The sequence below is a fragment of the Gavialis gangeticus genome, unplaced genomic scaffold (genome assembly GCF_001723915.1).
Source record: "Gavialis gangeticus isolate Ggan-Ray unplaced genomic scaffold, GavGan_comp1, whole genome shotgun sequence".
In the NCBI taxonomy this organism is placed as follows: Eukaryota; Metazoa; Chordata; order Crocodylia; family Gavialidae; genus Gavialis; species Gavialis gangeticus.
In genome coordinates, this window is record NW_017729033.1 from 70725975 (window position 1) to 70739118 (window position 13144).

The 13144-nt window shown below is 42.2% G+C and overlaps 1 protein-coding gene across 1 annotated transcript in view; it reads right to left on the minus strand.

The window, feature by feature from the left end:
• Positions 1-13144, minus strand: part of SCFD2 (sec1 family domain containing 2) — a 506912-nt gene that overhangs the window by 406881 nt on the left and 86887 nt on the right. Inside the window, exon 4 of the mRNA XM_019525890.1 lies at positions 7043-7170. Within this exon, the coding sequence (XP_019381435.1) occupies positions 7043-7170 (128 nt within the window). The remainder of the gene's footprint in view (positions 1-7042; positions 7171-13144) is intronic.

Genomic DNA, 13144 nt, shown 5'->3' on the forward strand with positions numbered 1-13144 from the left:
TCCCCATAATTTCCCTTGCTAGGGCACTCAGCTCCAGCTCTTCCTTTGGCACTAGAAGGCTGAGCATGTGAAGAGAAATGGAGGTGGAGGAGACTTTCATGCTGGTGCTGCTGCTTGTTGTCATGGTGGTAGTGGGGGATGGGGGTTATGGCTGGTGCTCTTGAGGGGGATGCAGACTCGGGCACAGGCAGTGGCACTGCTCCCCTCTCCTTGCTGCCACACCTGGAGTACTATATCCAGTTTTGGGCTCCCCACTACAGAAATGATTTGCATAAATTGGAAAGTCCAGCAGAAGGCAATAAAAATGGTTAGGTGGCTGGGGAGCCTGACTTCTGAAAAGAGGTTGAGGGAACTCGGCTTGTCTGGAGATGAGAAGACAAGAGGGATTTAATAATGGCCTTCAACTACCTGAAGGGTGGTTGCAAAGAGAATGGGGCTAGACTGCTCTCAGTGGTGGCAGATGACAGAACAAGCAGCAATGGTCTCAAGTTGCAGCAAAGGAAGTTTAGGTTAGATATTAGGAAAAACACTCTCACTAGGAGGGTAGTAAAGCACTGGAACACGTTACCTAGGGAGGTTGTGGAATCTCCATCCTTAGAGGGTAGACAAAACCTTGGCTGGGATAATATTGGTCCCGTTTTGAACAAGGGGTTGGACTAGATGACCTCCTGAGGTCCCTTCCAACCCCAGTTTTCACAATTCTATGATTGTATGAGAAGCAAATAAGAAGCATCCCCTTTCCCTAATCCAGTGGATTAAGAAAACATGCATTTTGGTTCCTAACAGAGGAGGAAGGCATAACTATTGATTTGGATTTTAGCTGGCCTTTTCAAGCCAATTCTTTGCCTCGTTCTCCACTGTGGTTCCCCAAGACCAACTTTTTCTTTGAACAGAATTTATCTGAAAATCATCCAGATGCTATTTGAATTGCTTTTGATAAGCATGTCTGAAGAATTTTCTAGCAAGTCAGCTGAAAAGGAATCTTGTATAGAGATATATTAAATGACAGAATCATATACATCTTAAATCTTTGCTGCGGTCAGCCTGCGGGGGAAGCTACTACATTTGGCAACTGAGCCCTGGGGGTAAGGAATGGGAGTAAGATGCTGCTATGAGGTGTCAGGTGTCACCAGCAGGAACAAAACTAATGCTGCTTCCCTGGTTCTTCAGCCACTGCCAAATGGCAGGGCTTTGGATCCTCATCCACTACATAAAACTATGGTGGCTGGAGGATCAGGGAAGAATACACCTGGCTTTTGGAAGTACACCTCTTACACAGTGACCTGCCCCGATCCACTCAGCTAGACAGGAGGCTTAAGCCCTCCACTTTCATTCCAGAACCCAGGGAATGAACTCTATCAGGTATGCCTTGAGAAAAGAGAAATCAGAGCAGTACTTGGGAGGGCTTAACTTGTGTCACACTTGCCAAAGAATTTGGTCACCACTGTTTTAAATTCAACTGCTGTTACTAGAAGTTTAAAAACAGGCCAAAATCCTTTTTGACATTTAAAGAGAAAAAAATCTAAAGACACCACATAATGCAAAGAACTCTTACCCTTAACCTGAAAGCACAGCACAAATTCCAACATTCAGAAGACAAAACAACAAGCTATCGACAAATACTGGGGAGATACTGCCCTCGTGACCTGGAATGCTGACATGGCATAAACTTCAACCGCTAGAAGTTCCCAGAAAATTCTGCTAGTGCTGCTCTCCCCATCCTGCTGTACTTTACTTAGTATTTATACTTTAAGGCTAAGTACAGACAGCCAAAAAGCCTGAGGCTGAATCAATTCAATCTTCGAAGGTTAGTCTAAGCTGTGAAGAGTGAACCTTTAAGCAAGTAAACAGACATTCACTTTTCATTAGGGAAATGTAGCTACATGCCTGCAGTGGCTCAGGCCAGAAGCCAGAGGGCCCTAGAGCACACCTCCCTGCTTGGCTAGGGCAGACAGCTTGGGCTAAGGCTAGCCCACCCACTCTGCCAGGGGGGTTTGCAGAGGAGGTGCAGCATCCTGGGATGCTGGGGGACTGTGAGTTAACTTGAATCTGGGGGAGATCTGGGACAGAAGTTCAATAAACCAATTTAACCTAAATCAGTTAAGTCTGAAACTAAATCCATCCAGGTTTATTTCAGCCATTTTGAAAGCGGTTTATGTACACTGAACTTCAGAGCTTCTGATCACTTATACCAGTTCATGTGTACTTTCTGACCCTAGCCTAAAAGGAGCTCTCCAGGAGCTCCCCAAATCTGTTGACAGCTTTGCCAAGAATAATGGCATTACAAAGCAATAAGAACTTGAGAGTCACACTCCACCAGCGGTCTCCCAAGCTCACAATTAATGCTCAATGTTGCCTAGTCTCTGTAAAACATTAATCTCCACAAATGCTGTTAAAATGGAAGAGATGGAATAAGAGATATCAATTCACTCCTCTCTTTCCCTCCCCTCATCTGATTAGCCACTGCAGTTTGCTCAGCCATAGCCTTGGGGTAGTTTTTGCAGGCAATGTATATGTTTCCTAAAATTAAACATTTGTAATGGAAATGTAGTTAGGCTCCTAAATGAAAAACAGGACTCATTTTGCTCAGTTCAGCCATCTGAGAGAGCAAAAGCTTCTCATCAGAAATTCTTAAATGAAAGCTCCAAAAGGATCTCAAAGCCTTCTCTGGATAGTGAGCACCTTGCTGAAAAATAATATTATTTGTGACACTGGTGGGGGAGGGTCCTTCCTGCAACAACTGAAAAGCAGTTTCCAACGTGCATGAATACTTGCTTAACAAGCATTAAGGTTCTTTGGGTAGATGTGATATCTTTTATTAGACCAACTAAATAGTTGGAAAAATTGTTCTTTGCAAGCTTTTGAGCATAAACACCCTTCTTCAGGCATATTGAGTGCTGGTGAATTATGAGCTCTTCTGGGTAGAAGTAACAAGCATACTTTTAAAGAACCAAATTTCACCTTAAAAATTAAAATGAGACCAAAGAGTAATAGCTGCATACAAGTGAACACTGACACCAGAGATGTCCCATGCCCAGGGGGCGGGTGCAAAGGCAGTGCTCAGGTGGGGAAAAGAGACTTCTCTCATAACATACAACCCCCTTCCTGGCTGCTGGAAGGGTGGAGGAAATGAAGCACTCAGCTGCCAATAGATGGAAGGGGAACAGTTACAAAGACTCCCTTTCTTCTTCCACAGCTGGTTTCTTAAGCCCCCTCATTCTCCTTCCCTCCCAGAGTGGGAGGGCATGATGCAAAAGGTATCAGAAAAAGAAAAAAAACAACTTGAACTGTGTTCTTCCAACGGACACTCTGTGCTCCATAAAACCAGGAAAAGAGGTGAAAAACACACACGCGCACGTGTATGCGCATGAGCACACCCACACACAGGCAAGAAAGTAATTTGGTTTATTGTGCTAGGTAGGTATAGACATATTAGAGCCCTAAACACAACAGCAGTTTTTCTTAACTTTTTCTGAAAATAATAAAACAGTATAGAACATGGCTTAGTCTCCAAGACAGGACTCCCATGCTGCCAGGATCACGTATGATGCAGTGTTTTTAGCCAGGTGGCCACTGCAGGAGGGCTCAAACACCACATGGATTTTTTTTCCCCCCAAATGTAATTCATTCATCATTTCCAACAAAAATACAGCTTTTACATTCTGACACAGCTGGTCTTAGTAAAAAGGGTAAGTTAACTTCATGCTGGAAAACGATGCCTCTGCAAAGTATGTTTGACAGGGCCTAAACATTTTTAAAGCAGCCCTTCTGAACATGGGGCACGATAGAGAATATACCTAAGGAGCAGCAGCCAATACGGAATCCATTAGAATTGATCACTATACATAGAGCCCAAATAACGTCCATGAAAAACAGACAAGGCACAGGATTTAGAGACTCAAAAGCTCCTTCATCTGCCTCTCAAACCTGTGTGGCCACACACTGGTATTATACTAGAGGCAGGCAGACACTTGACTAAATAAAAGCATTTAACAGAGAAGAGCTGTTAAAATCTTAGTCCTGGGCACAGGAAACAAATGATAGTGTGACACTTCATTTCCAGCTGCCTTAAGGGGTTTTACGATATTCTATAGCATGATGAATTTGGCACTGCATACACCACAGACATAGTACTTCTTTAAAGCTCCAGTGGACAGCAGGCAGGTATAATTGAACAATTTCAGGTCTTGGCATTATGTGAAGTTTTCTCCATATACTAGTAAGTGAAAAGATACCATTTCAGTTTAAAAAAAAAAAAAAAAAAAGCAAAAAAACCCCGTCCTTTTCTTTGCATCATTGCCAAAACTATCAGAAAACCCATATTTCTTTGTAGCTATGAGCTGATAAAAGAAATAGAAACTGATAAATCTACAGGCAAGTAGTAAACTGCAAATATGCACAAAGACTTAGTCATCTAAAACCAATCTTCAAATCCTTTGGGAGCTGAAAGTCTATCGAAGTCCCAAGCAATACAGCCTCCAGAGAAATGTATTCATCGCCAACTCTGATACAGTATGGGGAAATAAGAATCCCTTTGTCACTATGTTGGCTTCATCCTTCAGATGCTCGCTCACAATAGAATTTTCAAGAAAAGTCTCCGCTTAAATAATTAAGAGTTCATACCACTGGACTGGGAAGAGAAAGTATTGATGTCTCTGCACCAGCAAGCAGTGAATGTGACTGATGAATTATGGAGTCTCAAAGTTGATTTTTCTTGAGGGTAAAACCGAATTTCAACATTATAGAAGTTCAAGTCTTTATCACACCGAGGTGATAAAGAATATTTATCTATATATATTCCCTGTGATAAATCCTCCCCCCCCACACAAATACATCATTAAGCAACACATCAGCAAAGAAATCAGTAAAGAACATTCCTACTTATCATGCCCTTCTTTTCAGCTCTGATAACAGCCCTCACAGAGCTGGCATCTTCTCACTCTTCCAAAATATTCCAGTTTGCAGTATACTGTTACATAGATGTAATATTTTTGGCTAATAGTCTAATAAATGTACATATTAGATATACTGTAAAGAACATATATGTGAACTGACCTTGTATTTTTCACAGTTTCTGAGTTAACTGCACTTTTGACTTCTTTGTCATTTCCTACTCATGCCTTGGGTCTTTTGCTAATGGGGGTTTTAGGTTTCAGTCCCTTGCAAAAACATGCAAAAACAGTGATATCAGGTATAACTGACTCTTTCACCTGAAGTGAGTATAACACCTGCAACTTTGCTTATTTTCCTGGCTAATGACAGGTTTAAGCAATAACCAAATACTTTGCTGCCATAATAAAAGCTGCAATTTAAGACAAAAACATTATGGGGTAAACTACCATAAAACAGCAGCTCATATACGTCTCTCGCTAGTCAGGCACCTAGTTTCTGCAGAGAGACTCTGAGGTGTCCAACATATGGCTTGTGGGCTGCATCCAGCCTGCACAGCTCTGTCATCTGGCCGCTGGTGCTGCTCCTGGGTCTGAACTGATATGGACTGGCCCTGCAGGCAGGGCCTGGGATGCATGCTGCATGTGGTGCCTGTTCCAGCTGGCCTGGGACCAGCACTCCATGTGGTGCTCACAGGCACCTCAATACAGTATGGATCCTGGAGCAGATGGAATTGGTGCTGTGTTTGGTACTACACGCTGCGTCCACTCTGGAATCTGTACCACATGCAATGTCGATTCCAGAATGGCCACCACAAGTGCTGGACCCAGCGTGCAGGGGGGAGGATTCCAAGATCCATGGGCCCGTTGGCCCAATCCAGTCCAAAGACCAGTCCCACAACACTCATCTGACCCACAGAGCCAGATGATTTTGACAATCTCATCTAAAGCCTCTGACAGTTTTACAGAAACTTTTCTATCTGGGGCACAGTCCCAGATCAAGTACAAGTGACCCACCTCCCTTAGTCAGGGCCATCACTTTACATGGTCCACACTCTTTTGTGTTTTAAGTCTCCTAAACCAGGAAAGCCAATAAGATGCCATATTCCCAGGAAGTGAAGCTTTAAAAAAATCAATATCTGCATTAATCTAACACTGGGAGTTTGTATTACCTGCACCACCTGCTACCCAGTGACTTTATTCTTGATTAAATGGGTCAAGTAGAGGTTACATGAATCCTGCAGGAACTACAGATGCACGTAAAACCATAAAGATGCATGTAGCATTTATAACAGTGGTACAACAGTGTTGAGTGTTCCAGTGGTCCCTACCTGTCACATATCAATATAACATACTCAGAATAGCTTAGAGAGTTTCATCCGTTACAATAATCTTTTTTTCTTAATTTCATGGCTTTATCTTTTATGTCCCAAATAAATTTTACATATTTACTACTTGCATTTTACTAATTTGTGTGTGCAGTGAGCACACCACACTGAAAAACTGTTTAACGATAAAAACTTTTACATTGGACAGATAGCACATTTCCACATTCCAACCATACAGAGGTACTAAACAATATTTTTAGCTTTATACAAACCTTCACAGAAAACTCAGTATAAATAAAAGAGATTGGGAAGTTCTATCAGTTCTCTTAGTGGCTAAACTAACTGTTTGTCAAGAACAGAAGCCCAGAAGACTCTTCTTTCTAAATGCTCTTCAAATTCTCATGCTTTATAAATAATCCAAAGACAAGAGGTAACACTAAGCTGTGTTTGTCTATGTTCATAATTTCCCTTGATGCAACTCTACAACTTTGTAAGTTTCTGAATTGTTTTCAATTTTTCAAATTATTCCTGAACTCCAAAACAGGACAACATCATGCTTGAACAACAACCTCAGAGTTGTAAAAGAAACCTGACTACAGTAGGCCTAAGAGTTCAGGCCATAGAGAATAAATCTAAGCATTTTAAAATGCCTGCAAGTGAAACAAGAGTGTATGAGGAGGCAGGATGTGGGGCAGGTGATACCTAACAGGGTCAGAGATGCATAATTTTTCATAGGTAACACCAGATGTTGTCAGATGCTGAGAGTGAAAATTCATCATCCATATTACAGCTAGCTGATGAAGGGTCTTATGGTGTAATGCTTACCCATACTCATCTCAATAGGCAAGTTTTCTCGGCTTGCAGCCTCCACTAGGTGTCTCCTAACTTCCATCACAGCTTCCTTGTGTTTGAGATTCATAAAGGACTCCCAGAGAGCTTTGGCAGCTGTATCACTTTAAAGAAAAGACAGAAGGAAAAAAGAAAAAAATCACAGGATTACAATAAGCATGTCTTAAAAAGGGAAATAACTTTAAGACAACATTTACATTTCAAGTTGCATATCCATCCCAAGTAACATGTGAGGGGGACAATATATATCCTGAAATAAAGACTCAGTTTTACAGTCACCCCCACCAGCAAACTTTTATATTAAAATGGTAATTTTATATCAACAGCTCTGTAATTTGTAAACAAATGATCTGCGCATTATAAATCATATACCATCATATTCACAGATTATCAACATAACTTAAAGCAAACAAGTCAGGCCAAAAGTAATTACTAAAATTCATTAAGGAAAATGTTAGATATGCACTGAGTTTCTTTGAATAACACAAGCTGTGTGAAACACTGCATTGCAATGGGACCCAAGCTCCTGAGTTTGGGTCTGGACTTTGATGCAAACATTCCCAAAGTTTGGAATGGTTACTTTAAACCACTGTTGCTTTGGATATTGTGAACTTCCCTTATATTTACATAATAAATGAAGAATTTGCAATAAAGTTCAACAGTCCTTATGGTTTTGGTATGCATGGAAGATTAAAATTATCTAGTCTACTATTTATCATAATAAAGCTAAGATACACAGGCTTTTATCTAGCTTATCCATACTCATTTCCTCCACAGCATTCTTCTCATCCAGGGCACTGCACTTTTTATCATGAATGAATCCAGTGTTTTCTCTGGAACAAAGTTGCTTTAGGCTACATCCACACATTTGGATTCATGGGCAGGGGAGGTGGAAGGGGGAGGGGGCTAGAAGGGGAAAAGGGTTTGGTTTGTTTGTTGGTTTTGAAAACCTTCTCTCTCTCAGGAGATTTTTTTTCCTTCCGAATTTCCTCTGAAACTTATTGTAAGTTTATTAGTATGTCAGGAATAACCATCTTTTTCTATGAAAGAATAATTAGAAAGATTTGATATCTGTATTGTAAAATTTGTATTGTGTGACAGTAAATCTGATATCTGTATTGTACAGCATTTAAACCAGGTCTCCACTGAAATGGTCTGGCTATACTTAGTTCAACGTATAAGCCCCCCAGTTTGTGGGAAGGAAAGTTCCAAGTGGCTTCTCTCCCATGGTGACCTAGGAGGTCCAGCATCCTATATATGGGATTGTATGGGTGGAGTGACAGTAGAAATTAAACTGCACGCCTCTCAACCAACCAGGATTGGTATGGGGATGTAATTTACGTATATGTAGATACAGAACATATTTCATCCCTTTAGTATTCTCTAAAAAAATCTTAGCTAAAGAATAGGGAAAATTTTGACATTAGAAGGGGTAACTACCCAGAGAAATAGTACATGATGCATTATTTTACATGTTTAAATATTAGACTTGATAAAGCACTAGAAAAATATTTTGTAACCCTAATCCCACATCATCAGAGGGATTGGCCAGATGACCCATTTATGTTTTGGTTTCTAATATTTAGCATACTATTGCATCTCACAAAGTATTCAGGCTTTGGAAGCAGCTACTTTCCAAGTCCACCAATACCAGCACCGAGTCAAGCAGCACAGGTCATTCCCCTCATTTGTGTACTCCACAAGCACTGTCACAGTGGCATCCACAAGCAAGGGATCAACTATTGATCCTTTACAAGGGAAAATGTAGGGTTTTTTTCATAACACTTCCACCAGAAATACAGGCAAAGTTATGCTGTGCTTCAACACAACTTCCTTAAATCAAAGCACTGTTGTCTTGTGTGTATTTGCAAATTAAGAATATCTGATTCTTCAGGCTTAGTGCTTACAATTTCTTGCTTATCAAATGCAACTAAGCTGGCCATCACATCACCAGAGTACAATAGTGCATATTTTATTATACTTTTTTACCATGTCCACATGTAACAGAGGGCCCATGGCTCCTCTTACTTATAGGGAGGAAAATAGAGCCAAACCATGCTCAGGTAGTCAGGAGTGGAGCTAGCTGTAAAGGAACACAGACAGCCAGAGCCCATAAACGGGAAGTACCTACTGCTGTGCTACTTGCACAGTAATAGTACAATAGCAGAATAACCTGAAGGAGCAGCAAGAAGCCTATTGCAATGCTACCAGATTCTTGGCACTAGTACAAGGCAGAGTCTTGTGTGAAAGACAAGGCAAGACTACTGCTAGGTGTGCTACTATAGGCTACCCTGAAGGTCAGTAAGCAAAGCTCAGTAGAGGGCACCTGCAGACAGCCCAGGGAGTCACCTGACCAGAAGGGAGCAGAGCTCTGGTGGCATATAAGCCATAGCCAGAGCCTGAGCAGTCAGTCTAGTCCTGGAGGCTGAAGGGGAAGGAAGGAACTCCGCAGCAAGATGCCTGCTGATGACAGCTCAATAGAGAGCCCATTACATCTGCGAGGCATGGGCATGGCGACAGGGAGACTGGAGCCATCATTAGCCCATAAGGCAACGGGTGCCCTTGGGGGCATGTGCAGGCTAAGAGGGCCCCCCTAGCAGGAAGAATTGATTGGGAACAGTGGGGTCCAAGATGGATCTGTGGGTAAAAAGGACAAGTTATGGCTCGCTAAGACCCTTAAGCAGCCTCCCTTTCCAAGTTTTATTAACAAGATCCAGGTGTGGCAGGCGAGAGCAAAGGGAGGGTACCTTAGAGACTGAGCAATGCAGGAGCCAAGTCACCACCATGGGGATGCGACAGCTGCCCCTGGTGCACTGGTCCTGTTGCACCACACTAGCACATTCCACAATGCAGATAAGACCGTAATCAATTTCCCAAATCATTTACAGAAGATTTTGACACATTACAAAATGAAACTGTGCTATAGCCAAGTCTCCTGACATAATGTTATGTGAGGGAGACAATTAAATCCCCAAATCTTGAATAAATGACAATTTATAACTGTGTCAAAGAGAGGAGTAGCCTTGTTTAGTTAAGCTTCCTGCTTTCGACCAAAAAAAGACAGCAGAAAGATATTGTGGTCCCCACTCCTCTCTTCAAACCCTTCACTACTTCCTCCAATGTCCATCTCTTCCTTATGCCTAAACTAATCTACAGCACACAGGATAAGATGGCTTTCTGCAGCTTTTGCTCCAACCATTCCTGCCCCTCTCCTGATAGGCTATTTGCTCTAACCACATCCATCCTTTTCACTCAACTATCCCCATCCTTTTTTCCTCCCTTTTCCTTTTAGCAAATCCCTTCCTGACTCATTATTGCCAGTGCCAAGTATATAAACATCATGAGTCAGGCCCAAAGCAGCAGAAAATGGGCTTTAAAAAAATCCAAACACTAATTGTTGAACAGATTTTAAGTCTCTGCCTTCTGGTTTTTGATCCTTTTGTAGTTCATGTCTGTGAAAGAAAACAGGAGGAAAAAAGTCCAGAAAAAATATTACAACTAAGCTGAGTCTCATAATCACATGATTCCAGGAGCAGGAGAGTCTCTGAGAAAACACTAAATATATTCAGACCAATGAGGAAAAAAGGCATGTCTTTGGCACCCTTCCACAGTTTACAACATTGAACATGATTCAGAAAACAACCCTCCAAAAATGTATATTCACTGAAATCAACAAGTCATGGAATTCATGACACATGCATCCCATTTTCCTATTCGCTGCACTTGCTCCTCTTCCATAACCCTGAGGTGAGTTTTGTCTATTTGTGTTTAATGCTCTCCAGGACGGGTATACTGTGTTTATGCTGTTCTTAGCACAATGTACCCCCAACGATACTTGGGCTTCTAGGCACTATCCAAACAATAAAAAGATCTACAAGATTTCTTTTAAACAAACTAAAAATACAGACTAAGACTACTGATGAACCGGGATGTTAAAACAAAGGTCTTCTTCTTTTTTAAAACTTGCTCTCCTTCCTTTTGCCAGACTTTATTTAGTCCTGTGTAGGACTACTGAGGGTTGTTTTAATGTGCTGGAAATAGCAAAAGAACAAGTGTGGAAGAGCCCCAGAGGTGGCTAGGGTCTGATACAATCCTATGTGCCTAGAGCTCTGCACAAGTTACAATGGCATTTTTTCCCCTACCACATATGCCCCTCCCTCCTCTATTATTACTATTTTGACATACATGTTTCTGATTGGTTGGTTGGCAAAAAAAAGACTAGAATGGTTAATAGCAGAGAAAAACACAAATATTTTATTACTATTTCTGTAGATACATAAAAAGTGCATACCTAAGTCCTACATGTCATTATATATTTTAAAAAGAGAGTTTGCTAGAAAGGCTAATAGAAAATGTTAATCACACACACACGTGTAGCCTTAATGGAAAAGGTTTCATTGCTTAAAGCTAATACTCCAAAGGGAATTAATGCTTCATAACCAAGTATTCTCTGTCCGAATCACTTCTCCCTACAAAGTCCCAAAAAACAGATCAGCCTTGCAGCAAGCATGAACGCTATCAAACCACTGTTGCCAGGGAACCCCATAAGAATTCCTGTAAAGAAAAGTGCAAAGCTAGCAGTTCCATCCATTAACCAAGCAGCAGTTAGCCTGACCATCTCTGCTGACCTAAACTGCTTTAGGACTAGAGACGGTGTAAATCAGTTTTTCTGGCTACTGGGCTGTTTTTTTAAATATCAGCAACTGTCTAGGATTTTGCTGTGCCTCTGCTTCCCTGGTAGTTCCTGGCTTGCCTGAGCATGGAGCTGCTTGGGGTTGGGGGCAGTGGGAGAAGGTGATTGGATGTTGGGGCATCACATGCATGACCTAGCAGCTGCTGGCAGGTGAAAGCAGTGACAGCAAGCGCCTACCGGTCCCAGGCCTGCAGCACCATAAGGGGGTGTTCTTAGGGGACAGCAGGGAGCTGCAGGTTGGGAGTGAAGGGCACCAGCAGAGCTAGGGGGCACAGGGGACTGCAGGTTGGGAGTGAGGCGCTCCATCATGGTCTGGGGGCAGGATCCTGTGGGTTGGGATTGAGGTGCAGCAGCAGGGCTAGGGGGGCTGTGGCAAGGCACAGGCATATCACTGCCCTCCCCCACAGTCATATACCCCCTCTCGTCTTCCCCCCACAGATGTCTTCTTTTTTTAAACTGAAAATATGGTAACCCTATTAAAATGCTGTTTTGGGGTGTTTTTAATAACTGCAAGGAGCTTCAGTTCCCCAAATCAAATATAGCTTTACATGTTAAAAGCAACAGCTGAAATTTAATTGACAAAGCTATTCTGGAGCTCATGCAGATTTTGGAGGAATAAAGAGTTTGATTTTCAAAGATATTAAAAATACTGCATCTTCTCACATAGGACACACCCTCACACCTTGTTTTTGAAAGGCAGGATAAAGAGGGGAAAAAAAAGAAAAAAGATCTAGGGAACCTAGCCTGGGAGCCTGCTGATTCTGCTCCCAGCGTATCACTGCAGATTTTACTTTCAGTTTCACCTGTAAGAGACAGAACCTGCTCTTACCATATTTCTTACATATGATGTGCACTCCAATGTCCAACAGCTTGTTTTTGAGAAAGTGTACTGTATGGAAGAAAACGTGGTATGTTCTCATGCATAACACAGTGAGCTGTCCAACCTCAAAATGATAAACATAGTAGTCTCTAAAACATTTACTGTATGAAAGAAAGCCATGAAAGAAAAGTCTTTTCCACACCAACTGTCTAGGCTAGCGAAGTCAGTCTCCTGACCTGTCCCTATCCTGCCTAATAGGCCTGTGCAAAGTGACTAGTATTCACTTCAGATTCGGCCAATTCACGGGACAGTGATTTGATTTGGTGATTCAAATTACAGTCTTGAATTGATTCGGCTGAATTTGATATGGAGATTTGGCCACCGCTGAGTCAGCTGAATCTCCAAATTGGCCCCATCCCCCCCTACTCTCCCAGCCCCCCCCCATGGTTGCCCTGCCCAGCCCCAGCTCCTGGCGCTTAAAAAAAAAAGCCCTGCACTCACTGGTTGCTGCCAGGTGGGGGTAGGGGGGCGGGCGACCCCCACTGTCCCGCACTGGCTGGGGGGG